Raw genomic sequence first — 14,966 nt, 5'->3', positions numbered from 1 at the left:
AAATCCCCAACTGAGCATTCAGTCTGGTTTGCTCAGGAATCATTATAGCTGACTCTGTCTTCTCTGGTGCCTTTTCAAGCCCAAGTCTGCCCACCTCTGGCTCTGCTGTAATGACCCAGCTATAATGATTCCTGAGCAAAGCCAGACTGAATGCTCAGTCTGGGATTTTATCAGGGCTGATAACAAGCAGGCTGAGCAGTGAAGAATGAAGCAGAGAGCAGGGTAGGTGTTTTCTCTACTTTTCCCACCAATATATAAGGCAAAATACATGATGGTGCTTCATCTCTGGTTCCCTTTAAATCTAGCTTGTAAAGGGACCCTGAGCAGTGACTTAAATTACAAGATTTCACTTACCTGGGGCTTCCTCCAACCCACCGTAGGCCGTGAGGTCCCCCGGCGTCCTCCTGGCTCCTCTCAGTGTCCCTCCTACGGCTCCCGTTACGGGGCGTGACAGGTCTGCACATGCGCGGTTTTCTAACACTAAACCGTGCATGTGCAGACCTGTCACGCCGGCCGGCGTGATGACACCATGCGTCAGGATCCAGGAAGAGCCGACCCGACAGTCGGCTCGGGTGTTGCAGGTAATGGCAGCCGCCGGAGGGACACGGAGAGGAGCCAGGAGGACGCCGCGGGACCTCGCGGCCTACGGTGGGCTGGAGGAAGTCCCAGGTAAGTGTAATCTTTTAATTGAAGTCACTGCTCAGGGTTCCATTAAGTTTTTACTGTTTCATTGTCTCTGCAAAATGACACCTTCATTGAAGTATGCCAGAGCTCAAATCATTGAATTATTGATCCTTTTATCTCTTTCCTGCTCTCAGAAGCCATTTACTGACAGGAATTAATTTTATGGCTGTAATTACTAATCAGTGTGGGTTACACTATAATCTGCCCCAGTTCGACCCGGTCCTGGCCAGATAGAAACTGTCACTTGCATACCTGATGTTTACCTCTTTCAGACAGAGAAAGAAAAAAAGGAACATGGCCTAGTTATTTGTGTGCTTGGCATTGTCCATACACATGTCTATCTCATTATGTCACGTCATCTCGGTTGTCCTTTACTGTTGACCTAAACTCAAAGTCTCCTCTCTGCTCTCAAAGCTTAGCCACAGCATGATAACATTTAAGGACAAATAATATTTCTTCATTACAATTCATAAAAAATTCTAAAAAAAAAACCTGAAGACTGCAACTTGGTTTCACTTTACAGGGGCATCAGTGTTTACTGTATTCTCCTGCATTTTATTCACAACTGCTGATAAGAACTAATTAGACAATTTGATCTGGCCAAACAACCACAGAGCACAAAGCAGTGAATTCCTTCAGCACCTATACATGGAATAAAGACTTTTCATTGTGTGCTGTGCAGGAGTTCAGTTCCACTTAAAGGGAACCAGAGATGCCGGACATGGAAAAAGAAAAAAGATTTCATACATACTTGGGGTTTCTTCCAGCCCCATAAGCCTGGATCGCTCCCACGCCGCCATCCTCTGCTTCCTGGATCCGCCGGTACCGGGTCCCGTCACTTCCGGCGGACGCGGACAATTGTCTGCATGATCAGGGGATCCCTCCATATCCTTACGCGTGCGGCTGCGCAGTATGCAGCCGCACGCGTAAGGATATGCCAGGAGCCCCTGTGATGCGGACAATTGGCCGCGTGCTGCCGCCTACTGGCCGAAACTACGGGACCAGGTACCGGCGGATACAGGAAGCGGAGGACAGCGGCGTGGGAGCGATCCGTGCGTATGGGGCTGGAGGAAGCCCCAGGTATGTATAAAATCTTTTTTTTTGGCGTCTCTGGTTCCCTTTAAACTGGGACCGGCATCTCTGATACAAGTCTGGAGACTATTGCAGATGGACCAATGGTAGTTTCTGCCCGGAATTACACTCTGGATGGTGAAGGAGAAGCAACAACCATGCACACTGCTGCTATTACTACTTAACCTGAAATTCACCTTACTTATCAGCATTTCTCAAGCAGTAAGATGAAATTAAACATGGAAGCCTTAGATTAGAAAAAAAAGGAAAAAAGCTGTTGAGGAAAGAAGACACAGAGCAAGAAGAAGCAGCAATTTCAGCATGAGTTTTTAGCAGCGGTAATACCTTCGGAGGAGCAGTTCTGCCCACAAGCTGTCTGCAGAATATAGAACATCTCCCGGGCATGTTTGCCACCTTGCAGCAGGGCAGTCAGCAGAAAAAAGAGACAGGAAGCGGAAGCAGAGAAGAGAGAGAGAGAGAGAAGAGAGGTAAGTCAGACAGGAATTAGAGTAATTAGTGGATTAAATAAGACAACACGAACAAGGAGGGTGAAACAGAACAAGACGATTTAGGATTATTAGCATAAGCGTAGCAAAGCATAATTCCCGGACCCTGAGAGGCTGCTAATGCTCTAACTAAAGGCAAAACTGAACAAGGCAAATTCTGATAGCAATCACGGTGATAAAGCAATATATACGGTGTATAGAACAATGCGGTGCACACAGTATGAACTGCAGCGCTGCTTGCTTCCTCATCTCTCCGGCTGTAGCTGCTGAGCATGTGACACAAAGTAGGAGGAGCAATAGATGCCAGGCTACATTTCCTAAAATCCCCGCTTTACAGTACAAACCCTGTGTCTGCAGGGGGAGTAGAGGCTGTAAGCCCTCACCTATCCCAAGAGGAAATATAAGGCATTAAGGGTTTGATTCACTAAGACAAATAGCATGCTTTATTAGAGTTAACACGCCTTATCAGAGTTAACACAACTCATCAGAGTTAACACATCTCAGAGTTAACGTGCCTTATCAGAGTAGCATAGTGAGCGCTACAAACTTATGCCTGCTAATTGGCAATGACAAGAGCTCCACTCAAGACATGAGCTCCAATCCAATGCGGGGATAATGTCCTTTAAAGGGAACCTTAAATGGTGGGGGGAAAAAAAATCACTTACCTGGGGGCTTTCCCAAGCCTCCTGCAGCCGTCCTGTGCCCACGCCGGTCCTTCGGTGCCCTCCGGTCTCCCTCCGCGGCTAAGTTTCATTTTCGGCCGACTGCCAGTCGTCCTCGGGCAAAGCGTCCTCTTCTTCCGCATTCCCCGTCGTAAAGAGCCGTAAAGCGTGTCCGCATGACGCGTTTTGCGCCATGCGGACGCGCTTTACGGCTCTTTACGATGGGGAATGCGGAAGAAGAGGACGCTTTGCCAGAGGACGACTGGTAGTCGGCCAAAAACGAAACATAGCCACGGAGGGAGACCGGAGGGCACCGATGGACCGGCGCGGGCACAGGACGGCTGCAGGAGGCTTGGGAAAGCCCCCAGGTAAGTGAATTTTTTTTCTCCACCAGTTAAGGTTCCCTTTAAAGTGATTGAACCCGCAGGGGCTCAGGGCAGGACGAGTGGAGCTCTCGTCATTGCCAATTAGCAAGCATAAGTTCGTAGCACTCGCTATGCTACTCTGATAAGGCATGTTAACTCTAATGGTGCGCGTTGACTGATAACAACAACAACAACAACAAATAACATTTGTAGACCGCTTTTCTCCCATAGGACTCAAAGCACATAAGCATGGCTCAGACCATCGTGGTACAGAGGTAGAATTTTATAAGTCCGGAAATGCCAGGCTAAACAGGTGGCTTTTCAGTCTGGATATGAATAGCTCCAGGGTTGGTGCGGTCTTTACTGGGTGTGGCAGAGAGTTCCAAAGAGTAGGGGCAGCATGACAGAAGGCTCTATCTCCAGATTTTTTGAGGTGCACTCTGGGAGTGACCAAGTTTATAGAACTTGCTGATCTGAGGTTGTGAGAGGTGTGGTGCAGCTTCAGCAAGTCCTTCATGTATCCAGGGCCCAGATTGTGCAGGGATTTGAATGTCAGCAGTCCAATCTTGAAGAGTATTCTCCATTCTGCCAGTGCAGTGAGCGAAGGATCGGTGTAATGTGACAGTGGCGAGGCTGGTTTGTTAGCAATCTGGCAGCAGCATTCTGCACTAATTGCAGGCGACGCAGGTTCTTTTTGGGGAGGCCAGCATAAAGGGCATTGCAGTAATCTGAAGTTCTGTAAAACTTTGCATTTTACAATAGCTAAGTGACTGGCTTTGTATATTCCATGAATTAGTCTGCTCTCCTCTGGCTCCATGCTAATTTGGCCCCAACACCTATAGACAATCAAGCAGCTTCCTGCTTAATTACCTGAGTTACTGTGATCTGCTACAGGCTGAGCTCTCATTCCCTCACCTGCATCAGTCAGGCTACAATCAGGCCTGCTAAGCATAGGCTTATCAGGCTTACTATATAAATGCAACTCTCAGTCGATTAGACCTTGGTCGATTTATGCACCGGTATTTCAAAGTACACCGGTTTCTAAGTACAAAGAGAACAACCGAATTAGACCACAATTAAGCCAGAAGAGACCAGAAGAAACAGACACAAGACTTTAGCAATCTGATTTACAGTTAGTGCAATAATGTTGTCTCTGCTCTTCATGATTAGCCTGCTTTCCCCTGCTATTCTCAAATCTGTACACTCACTGCATCCTCCTGCTGTCAGCAACACGCTCTACATTTCTCCCTCTCTTTTATCATCTCCACAGGTTGCTTCTCACGAAACTTTCTTATTTATACAACCGTTCTATACATTTCATACTCCAACTACCCATAAATCTAAATCCCACCCTATCCTCCGCTCTCTCTGCCTCCTATTACTCCTTGCTGCAAGTGACATTTCACCAAACCCCGGACCCTCTCTGCCGGCTCGCTCCTCACTCTTGCACACTAATCGCACTGCAAACAGCCAACCACATGCACACCGAAACTGCCACAACCTTATTAATATTCCTCTTCTCGCCCCTCCTCCCCCACCTATCTCTGCTGCTCTCTGGAATGACCGCTCAGTCTGCAACAAACTTCCTTTCATCCATGACCTTTTCAATTCCAACGCCTTCACCTTCTTTGGGGTCACAGAAACATGGCTGACGCCTTCTGACACGGTCTCACCTGCCACCCTCTCTTATGGGGGATTCCACTTTAGTCACACGCCTAGAAGTGGGAATAAACATGGCGGTGGTGTGGGCATTCTTTTCTCTGATAGATGCTCCTTCAAGCCACTCACCCCCATTACTTCTCTTTCTCTACCTTCCTTTGAAGTCCATGCAGTCCGTCTATACTCTCCCTCTAACCTCCAGATCACAATAATCTACCGCCCTCCTGGCCCTCCTTCCTTCTTCCTAGATCACTTCTCTGCATGGCTCCTCCAGTTCCTGTCCTCCGATATCCCTACCATCATTATGGGCGACTTTAACATTCATGTTGACACCAACAATTCTGCCGCCACTAAACTTCTGTCACTTACTTCCTCCTACGGCCTGTCTCAGTGGTCCACTGCTCCAACTCACTCTAATGGTCATACACTTGACCTCATATTCACTCGTCTCTGTTCTATCACTGATTTCACTAATTCTCCTCTCCCGCTCTCTGATCATAACCTACTAAACTTCTCTCTCTCCTCCTCTCTTCCTACCACCCTGCCTCAAGCACGCTCATATACACGCAGGAACTACCGCAACATAGACATGCAATCTGTCTCTGATGCCTTGGCACCTCTCCTCACACAACCATTCACTGACCCTGACTCAGCAGCTGCACACTATCATTGCTCAATCACGCAAGTCATGGATGAAATCGCACCCCTCACCAATGTCCGCCCGCACCGTGTCAGTCGCCAACCCTGGCTGACCAAAGCTACTAAACAGCTAAAGGGGTGCTCTAGGGTAGCTGAACGCCGTTGGAGAAAAACTAATACTAATGAGGATTTCATTACTTACAAAAAAGAGTTGAACAAGTTTAAAACCGCTCTCTCTTCTGCAAAACAATCATACTTCTCCTCCCTCATATCCTCCCACTTGCACAATCAAAAGCGCCTGTTCAGTACTTTCAACTCCCTTCTCCGTCCACCCCCTCCTCCTCCTTCTTCATGCTTATCAGCTGAAGAATTTGCAACATACTTTACAGATAAAATTGCAAAAATCCGTAGTGTGTTTTCCACGCAGACATCAAACTCCATCTCCACTCCTCTTGTTGACTGCTCTCTTTCCAGTTTCTCTCCACTCTCTGAACATTCGCTCTCTTCCCTTATCTCCAAATCCCATCTAACCACCTGTTCTTTGGATCCTATCCCATCACATCTCATTCCACAGCTATCCACATCCCTTATCCCTGCCCTAACATCGCTGTTTAACCTATCCCTCTCCTCCGGAATTTTTCCATCCTCACTCAAGAGGGCTGTTGTAACACCACTACTTAAAAAACCATCTCTAGACCCCACCGAACTTGCTAACTACCGCCCAGTGTCACTTCTTCCATTTGCATCTAAATTACTTGAACGCCACATCCATGCTGAACTAAGTCAGTATTTATCTGTAAATTCTTTGCTCGATCAGTTCCAATCTGGCTTCCGGCCAAACCACTCCACAGAAACAGCACTCACCAAAGTAGCTAATGATCTCCTCACAGCTAAATCCAAAGGCTATTATTCCATACTCATCCTTCTAGATCTGTCATCAGCATTCAACACTGTCGACCACACTCTACTCCTACAGATCCTTTCATCTATAGGAATAAAGGACCTCTCTCTCTCCTGGATATCTTCCTACCTGTCTGGAAGGTCTTTCACTGTTTCTTATTCAGATCAGGCCTCCTCTTCACATCCTCTGTCTGTAGGGGTACCTCAAGGCTCTGTCCTCGGTCCCCTCCTCTTCTCCATCTACATGCACGGTCTTGGTAACTTAATCAGCTCATTCGGTTTCCAATGCCACCTATATGCAGACGATACACAACTGTACCTCTCGGCCCCAGACCTTAACTCCCTCCTCACACGGGTTCCCGACTGCCTGTCCGCTATCTCCTCTTTCATGTCCTCTCGCTTCTTAAAACTCAATATGAATAAAACTGAACTAATAGTCTTTCCACCATCCCTGTCCACCCCTTTGCCTGATATTACAATAAATGTTAACAACACGTCTATAACATCAGTTCCCAAAGCACGGTGCCTGGGGGTAATATTTGATTCTTCTCTCTCATTTACTCCTCACATTAACTCCCTAACCAGCTCCTGTCATTTCCAACTGAAAAACATAGCACGTATCCGACCTTTTCTCTCCCATGACACAACCAAAATGTCAGTACATGCTCTTATTATATCTCGATTGGACTATTGCAATATATTGCTTGGTGGACTTCCAACTAACCGACTAACACCGCTCAATTCTGTACTGAACTCGGCTGCTCGACTCATTCATCTCTCCTCTCGCGATTCCTCTGCTGACCCTCTCTGTCAAGCTCTTCACTGGCTACCAATTAATGAGAGGATTCAGTTCAAACTCTTAACCATAACCTACAAAGCTCTCCACAATCTCTCTCCCCTGTACATCTCCTCACTAGTCTCCAGATACCAACCCAACCGCAATCTCAGATCTGCACACGAGCTTCTTCTATCCTCTTCTACAATTACCTCCTCACATTCACGTGTACAAGACTTCTCACGTGCCTCACCCCTCCTCTGGAATGCCCTTCCACAACACATCCGCCACTCTCCCACCTTTGAAATCTTTAAACGCTCCCTCAAAACCCACCTTTTCCGACAAGCATATTCTCTAGCTTAGGCCATGCACCCACTAAATAACCTAATTACGCACTGCCTGTACATATACTGTATACTTCCCCCACCTCTTATTTCCACCCCATTCCTTTAGATTGTAAGCTCGCAAGGGCAGGGCTCTCACCCTTTTGTGTCATGGAATGTTATTAATTCAATTGCTTGCACACTGTTAGAAATGTATACATTTTAGTCATCCTGTTAAATCAAATTGTAATCAGCAGTGCTGTATCTTGTATCAGTGTTCATATTTTCATGTATATCATTGTCTGTATCATTATGTATCCCTTGTTTGTTTTCTTACATTGTACAGCGCCATGGAATATGTTGGCGCTTTATAAATAAATAAATAAATAAATAATAATAATAATAATAATAATCCAGCCGTGATGTGATGAAGGCGTGAACTAGGGTTGGAAGATCCTCTGGGGGAATCAGATGTTTAATCTTTGCAATGTTCTTCAGATGAAAGTAGGAAGATTTAACTACAGATGAAATTTGGTTTCTGAAACTCAAATCCCCATCGATTAGTACGCCAAGGCTGCGCACAAGGTTGGAGCTGTTTATGTCTGAATTTCCAATCCTCATTGGTGTTGCTTTAGGATAGAGCTGTTTTGATGGCGAGTGCTGGCTTTGGACAAAGAGGACTTCAGTTTTGTCAGCATTCAGTTTCAACCAGTTATCATTCATCTATGCCTGAAGCTCAGCTAAGCAAGAGTTTATTTTTGGAGTAGGGTCTGTTCCACCAGGTTTGAAGGACAGGTATAGCTGTGTGTCATCGGCGTAGCAGTGGTACGTCAGGCCATGATGTAGGATAAGTGTACCGAGTGGCAGCATGTAGATTGCAAACAGCAGAGGGGATAGGATTGATCCTTGTGGCACTCCGAATTGTAGAGGTGCAGGTTTGGATATTATAGGTCCTAGGGATACTCTCTGTGTTCTGTCAGTCAGGAATGATCTGAACCACTGGAGGACTGATATGGTGCGTTAACTCTGATAAGGCATGCTATTTGTCTAAGTGAATTAAGCACTAAAGCTCTTAAAGGACAACTATCATAAAAATTCAATTTTACATTTACAATACATACATATAAAAAAATAGATTTCTCCCAGAGTAACACGCACTATAAATTACTTATTTTCCTATGTCACTGTCACTTACAGTAGGAAGTAAAAAGCTGACAGATCTGACAGGTGTTAGACTAGCCCATTACCTCATGGGGACACATACATTTTATATACATGTATTTTACAATTTATTGGGAATAGTGGTCCTTTAAACCTGTATGGATTGGAGCACAGCTGCAGCTTGAACAACTTCCCAACAGCTTTTTCAATTTAAAAAACATATATTTTTCCAAAGTTAACATCTGAAATGATTTACGCTAATCAACAGGATTGCTTTTCATCAATTTTGGGTTAAACAGTTTAGGTAGCTAACATCAAACATGTATTAATGTTATAATGTGTTAAGCACTGCATGCTTTCCTAAACCGCCAGTTAAAATAACACTTGTTTTTTTGAGTGGCATTGAGAGAGAGCTTGCTATACATTTACAACCCGCTGTGACTTCTGCAAGAACAGCTCTGAAAACATTGAAAATATTTTGTGAGGAGGAATGTTTTCTGCCTGGGAGAAAACCGGAGTGCTCGGAGGAAACCCAAGCATGGCATGAGGAGAACATACAAACTCCATGTAGATGGCCCTAGCCTTGATCTGAACCAGGAACAGTATCACTGCAAAAGGAGAGTGCAATACCCTATCACTACGGCAGCTCCCCTTAGTGAATCCCTCCACTGGCTTCCTATCCAGTCCAGAATCAGATTCAAGATACTGTGTCTGACCTACAAATCTGTCCACAAAACCTGTCCAACCTACATTTATGATCTCACTCAGAGGTACACACCTAGCCGCTCACTCCGCTCCTCCACTGAACTTCGCCTGACCGCCTCCCGCATCACCCAGCCCTATGCACGCCTCCAGGACTTCTCAAGAGCTGCTCCAACACTATGGAACTCCCTACCACCACCCATTAGGGTTTCCCCATCCTTCAACATCTTCAAGAATGCCCTCAAAACTCACATTTTCACTCTGGCCTACCCCCCCCCCCCACTGGTGCGCTGACCTCTGGTCCCCTACGTTTGTGTCCCCACCTCTCCCTCTAGATTGTAAGCCTTTGGGCAGGGTCCTCCTCCTTGTGTCTCCTACCTATTCACGCACCTCCATTACCGTACACCCATCCTATGGATCTGAGTGAACTAATCTCCATGCTCCCATCCAGTGACTGACTAAGCATTACCTTGTACTCATACTGTGCTACGTGATCTGGTTTGCATGTATTCCTGTATTGTCTTATCGCTGTATGTCGCCCCTAAATATTGTCTGTAACCTTATGTACAGTGCTATGTAATATGTTGGTTATAAATACAATAAATAAATACATATGTTACCATGCTGCATTTACCTTCCCAGAAACACTAGACGGCAAATAATGTGTAAGTATTCAAGCACATCAGTCGCCCTCTAGTGGATACTTTATTATTATGCAGAGGATTCACTTCAATCAACAAGTGGCAAAGGAAGCCTGGCTGAAAAAATAAAACTTCAGTTGTCTTGGCCTTCTTGTGCATAAATTAAAGTCACACATTGCTAAACATTTGCTGTAATCATGTCAGTGCTGCACATATGGGTTTGCTATTAAATACTATTAAAAATTACCCTTTTATTTACAAATGCAGACAGCTACAAATTTCCAAAACTCACAGTAAGCCCAAGTTGTATTACCCTTCTAGTCTGGAATGTGCACTCTTTGCAGTGCAGGCAACCTAGCTACATTCCCCTTCCTGCAGGAGTAATAAGCTGCGATGGCCAGAAACAATTGTAGGTTGTTTTCCACACCTGCAAAAACTGACAGGCAGGAAGCTTTGACACTCCCAGTATTCCTGTACTCAGTATTGAGTAAGTGAGCATTTAAATTCAAATAAACAAGGTGCAGTTTTGGTGCAGCTCTTGAGAAGTCCTGGAGGCGTGCATGGGACTGGGTGATGCGGGTTGAACTCGATGGACGTATGTCTTTTTTCAACCAAAATAACTATGTAACTATATGGTAAGCAATTTGAAGTACAGTATTATATACCATTAATCCAAATTACTTTTTTTGCAAAAAGGAATTTCACTCTAAAAAGCCATCAATTATTCTAGATGTGTAATTATGAGATTATATATGTTTTTATATTTCAGCAATTTCTGCGGGGGAAAAAAAAGATCACAAACAAGCAATGGTACAACATCTTGACTTTTCACATACATGGTTGGAATATGTCTTTTCTTACATTTCCCCCTTTGGATAACACTGTTGTGTAGTTATTATTATTCAGCAGAAGGAAATGGCAGCGCTTCCAAACAGACGCTGCACCTGAATTGACTACCTGCACAGGTATGCAGAGCTCATATAACGGGCAGGTTACACACCTTGCATTCAAAACAGGTACAGTAAAGGGGGGCGTTAGCTTCAGCATAAGTTGTGCACAAATTATCCCTAATAGACTCTCCAACGGCGGTGACGTGCCCCATAGGAGAGAAACTAATCACTAATCTAGCAGTGAAACATATAAAAAAGTGAAGCATGTTCAAACAATGAAAATTGTCCAAAAAAAAGGTTAAAACCTCAAACTAATGTAACAGTGAAACATATTCAACAGTTATTATTATTTATTGTATTTATAAAGCACCAACATATTGCGCAACGCTGGACAATTAATAGGGATACATACATTGTAACAAGGGGTGACAGACAGAGAGGTAGTAAACGGTTATACAACATAGTACAAGGTTATACATACAATCAGGGTATACAATGCGTTTTACAGAGACCCAGCAAATCAAGCCCGAGTTAGTCCATGAGAAGGGTGTCATTGCTGGGGTAACAAAATTAGAAAGGACACACTAGGGGGCGGCCCTGCCAAGGCTTACAATCTAAAGGGTCAGACTAACCAGACTAACCAGCAAGCTCATGGTGACCCAGAACTCAGTGGTGCTCTGGGAGACATCTCAAGCTCACTCCAACCTGAATTATCGCAAATTCTTTCTGTTTTAGGAAAGCAAACTTTTGTTAATCTAAAGGGTGGGGGAGGGAAACATAAGGTAGAGTTGTGGAAAAGGTGGTTGAATGAGAGAGTTAGAGTGTGGTAGATGTAGGGTAGGCCATTTTAACCTCTTGAGGACCGCGGTCTTAAACCCCCCTAGCGACCAGGCCATTTTAACAAAATAGGCCACTGCAGCTTTTAGGGCTAGCTGCAGGGCCATAGAACACAAGTGATCCTCCTTCCCCTTTTCTGCCAACCAACACAGATCTCTGTTGGTGGGCTCTGATCCCTCCTGTCTTGTTTACTATTTTTTTCTTATAAATATTTAATTTTTTAAATACATTTTCCTATTTTTTAATCCCCCTTCCCCCCCTCCCCGCCAATCAGCGTTTCCCTGCCTCCTGAGGGGACAGCCGCGTCACATGGCTGTCCCCAGTACAGTGCTGCCTTAGATCGGAGTAAGCGGAGGACCAGAGAGGGCAGGCAGGTATATATCTATTGAGGAGCTCAGAAATGTAGGTTGGGCAGGTCTTGTGCATAGATTTGTAGGTAAGACACAGAACCTTAAAACGGATCCTGAGTGCAGTTCAATGTTTACACTCTTTTCAGTTGCTGTAATCTAAAAAGACTCCACAACAATGTGAAACACCTTCAGACTGTGACAATCCATCTGAAACTACAAAAACAACCAGCTCTTTTACTTCAATAAACAATCTTCTTACCTTCTACGTCGAACCACAGCGGGATGTTGGAGGGCTGCACGGTGACCACGCCCACAATTTCCGTCACTCTGTCGCTCTCCATGATGGTGAAGTTGTAAAATGGCTCATCGAAGGTGAGAGGCGTGGGTGACGGTGGAGGCTTTTTAATCCATTCGATGTGGAGGCGGGCAGTAGAGGACTTCTGTGGGCGCCCGTTATCCACGGCTTTTATCTGCGGGAGATACATGAGCCTTGTTACTAACATTCAGGTAGGTGAGTCATCTATGTACTTAATGAATATTTCCGTGCAGTTGTTCTGGGTCCCAGATAGGGATGGCCAATGAGCTGTTAATATTCTTATTGATGCGAATTGTATGTGGATTGGAAATGTACCATCTGCTGCATTCGATCCAACTCTAAGTTGCATAAAATTAATTGCGTTTTTAGAATTTTTAGTATCTCATTGACCATCTTATAACCCAAGATTACCTAGGCAGGGTGCTAAACAGTGGCGTATGGATCACCATAGCAGGCATAGCAGCTGCTATGGGTACCTAGCCAAAGGGGGCCCAGTGGCAATGGCCGGCAGTGATAATGGGGTCCTCAGTGGGCCCCTTAAGGTGCAGAGTAATGCAAGCAGAGCAAAGGAGAGAATAATCTATACCGGGCTACCTAATACCTGTCTCGCTACCTGTACTGGGGGCCCCTCTGACCATCCATACTGGGGAGCCACCTAGGTACCCCAGTAGTTTTAGATCAGGATGCTAGATGGAACAAATGTGTACATAAGGACTCACAAAAAAAGATACCGAATCAGAAGACAACAAAGAAGGCATGTGGCAACTCCTGAAAGAATAACCGGAAGATAATACTCCCCAAAAAGTTTCTTTCAGAAAAAAAATACTACCCTCCCAAAAGATGTGGAAAGAAATATTTCTATAGATGGTAAAACCATAAAATAACCAAAACTAATAAAACGGAGTGTTGGCTTACCTCCACAGATGACAAACCGGCTATTACTGCCCACTAGACTTCATTAACACAACAGACTGGTGTTAGTAATATCTAATGGTCTAACACCTGGCTTGTCATCTCTGGAGCCGTGCCAACACTCACACTCCATTTTATTGGTTTTTGATTATTTGATTATTATATTTTTCTGGGCACCTCATATGCCATCTACAGTAAGAAGCGTAAAATTATTTTGTTATTATGTTTTTTTTGGGCGCCTCATACCATCTACAGTAATAAGTGTGATATTTTGACTTATGGATTTAAAGCGGAACTGTAGAGAGAAAATAAACACATTGTTAACTTATCTGGGGCTTCCCCAAGCCCCCAGCAGCTGTCCTGTCCCGCGCCGGTCGTGCCCGAGCCTCCGTTCTCCCGCCGCCGCTCCGTCCTATACCTCGACTTGTAAGTCGATGCCAGCACAGCCCTGCCAAGCGTATCCTTTCTACGCATTCCCCTCTGCAATAGCGGGGAACGCGAAGAAAGGATACGTGTGGCCAGAGCCGCGCAGGCGCAGTGGCCCGGCGGCGAAAGCGAAAGTAGCTGGCGGCAGGTGAAAGGAGGCTCGTCGAGAAGCGGCGTGGGACAGGACGGCTGCTGGGGCCTTGGGGAAGCCCCAGGTAAGTGAAACAATGTGTTTATTTTCTTTCTACAGTTCCGCTTTAAGTTCTCATGATCTAATTTTATCATTTGCATGAAAAAAAAAAAACGGAGCTAGGCTTAGGTCATATTTACGCAGACACATGAAAAATGTTTTTTTAAAAAAGGTCCACTTATTAACCAAAACCACTGTGCATATCATGGAAAGTATTTAAACCCAATTTCTCGCATCTGAAGTATTGGGTGCCAAATCGAGATGTAATGCTGCTGTTGCAGCCAATCGAAAATGATAACTTGGGCACCGATTCACAAAGCTTTTTCGTCTGTTTTCACCTTATCTATGTTACATCTTGAAGCTCCCAAAGAGAAAAAAAAACATTACTACTAAGATAAGAAATGTACCGGTAATATTGAAATGAAGTTAATCAGGAACAACTTTGAGGGATTATTTTGCTTGTAAATGTGCTGAAAGGTTATTTTTATTAATTAGGAGAAAAATAAGTCATTTATGAGAAGTTTTGTGAATTGACACAATTGTTATCATCAAAAACTACTACAAAAATGGCAACTAAAAATCAAATCCAAAAGAAATAATAAAATTGGAATATTTGAGTTGATTACCTGATCAAAGCTTTGGACGTATACGTTTACTGGCACCATAACAAAAACAAAAAACGAATCTAAAGCAAAACTTTATAAAAGACATATAAGGAAGTGAAATAATATACTCAAAAGTGATAAGTGATCTTTCATACACATTATTATTATAATATTTAATTTTACAAAAATCCTAAACTTCTATCATTTTTTTTTAGCATAAATACCTCGATTAAAAACATCTTCCAGATACATTTTCCATAATCCAACCCAATTCATTTCAATACCCTCAGAGTAGACCATTGTATTAAGAAAGCGAGCCATCCATAATTTATTAAATAATGGCGATAATGTG

At 44.3% G+C, this 14,966-nt stretch overlaps 1 protein-coding gene and 1 long non-coding RNA gene across 11 annotated transcripts in view; one reads left to right on the top strand and one right to left on the bottom strand.

Annotated features, from left to right (window-relative positions):
* FAT3 (FAT atypical cadherin 3) overlaps nucleotides 1-14,966 on the bottom strand; it is an 863,405-nt gene that overhangs the window by 217,613 nt on the left and 630,826 nt on the right. For 7 of the 9 annotated variants that reach the window (XM_068266799.1, XM_068266797.1, XM_068266801.1 and 4 more), the window contains 2 exons: nucleotides 12,425-12,635; nucleotides 2,101-2,169 (listed from right to left, as the gene is read on the bottom strand). In XM_068266799.1, coding sequence (XP_068122900.1) covers nucleotides 2,101-2,169; nucleotides 12,425-12,635 — 280 coding nt within the window. The remainder of the gene's footprint in view (nucleotides 1-2,100; nucleotides 2,170-12,424; nucleotides 12,636-14,966) is intronic. The other 2 variants (XM_068266803.1, XM_068266805.1) reach the window with 1 other exon arrangement.
* Nucleotides 1-14,966, top strand: part of LOC137545490 (uncharacterized) — an 89,605-nt gene that overhangs the window by 20,354 nt on the left and 54,285 nt on the right. The gene's annotated exons all lie outside the window — the stretch shown is intronic.

The sequence above is a fragment of the Hyperolius riggenbachi genome, chromosome 2 (assembly GCF_040937935.1).
Source record: "Hyperolius riggenbachi isolate aHypRig1 chromosome 2, aHypRig1.pri, whole genome shotgun sequence".
Classification (NCBI taxonomy): Eukaryota; Metazoa; Chordata; class Amphibia; order Anura; family Hyperoliidae; genus Hyperolius; species Hyperolius riggenbachi.
The sequence above is the reverse complement of the archived record's forward strand: the minus strand, read 5'-3'. Positions and strand labels throughout refer to the sequence as shown.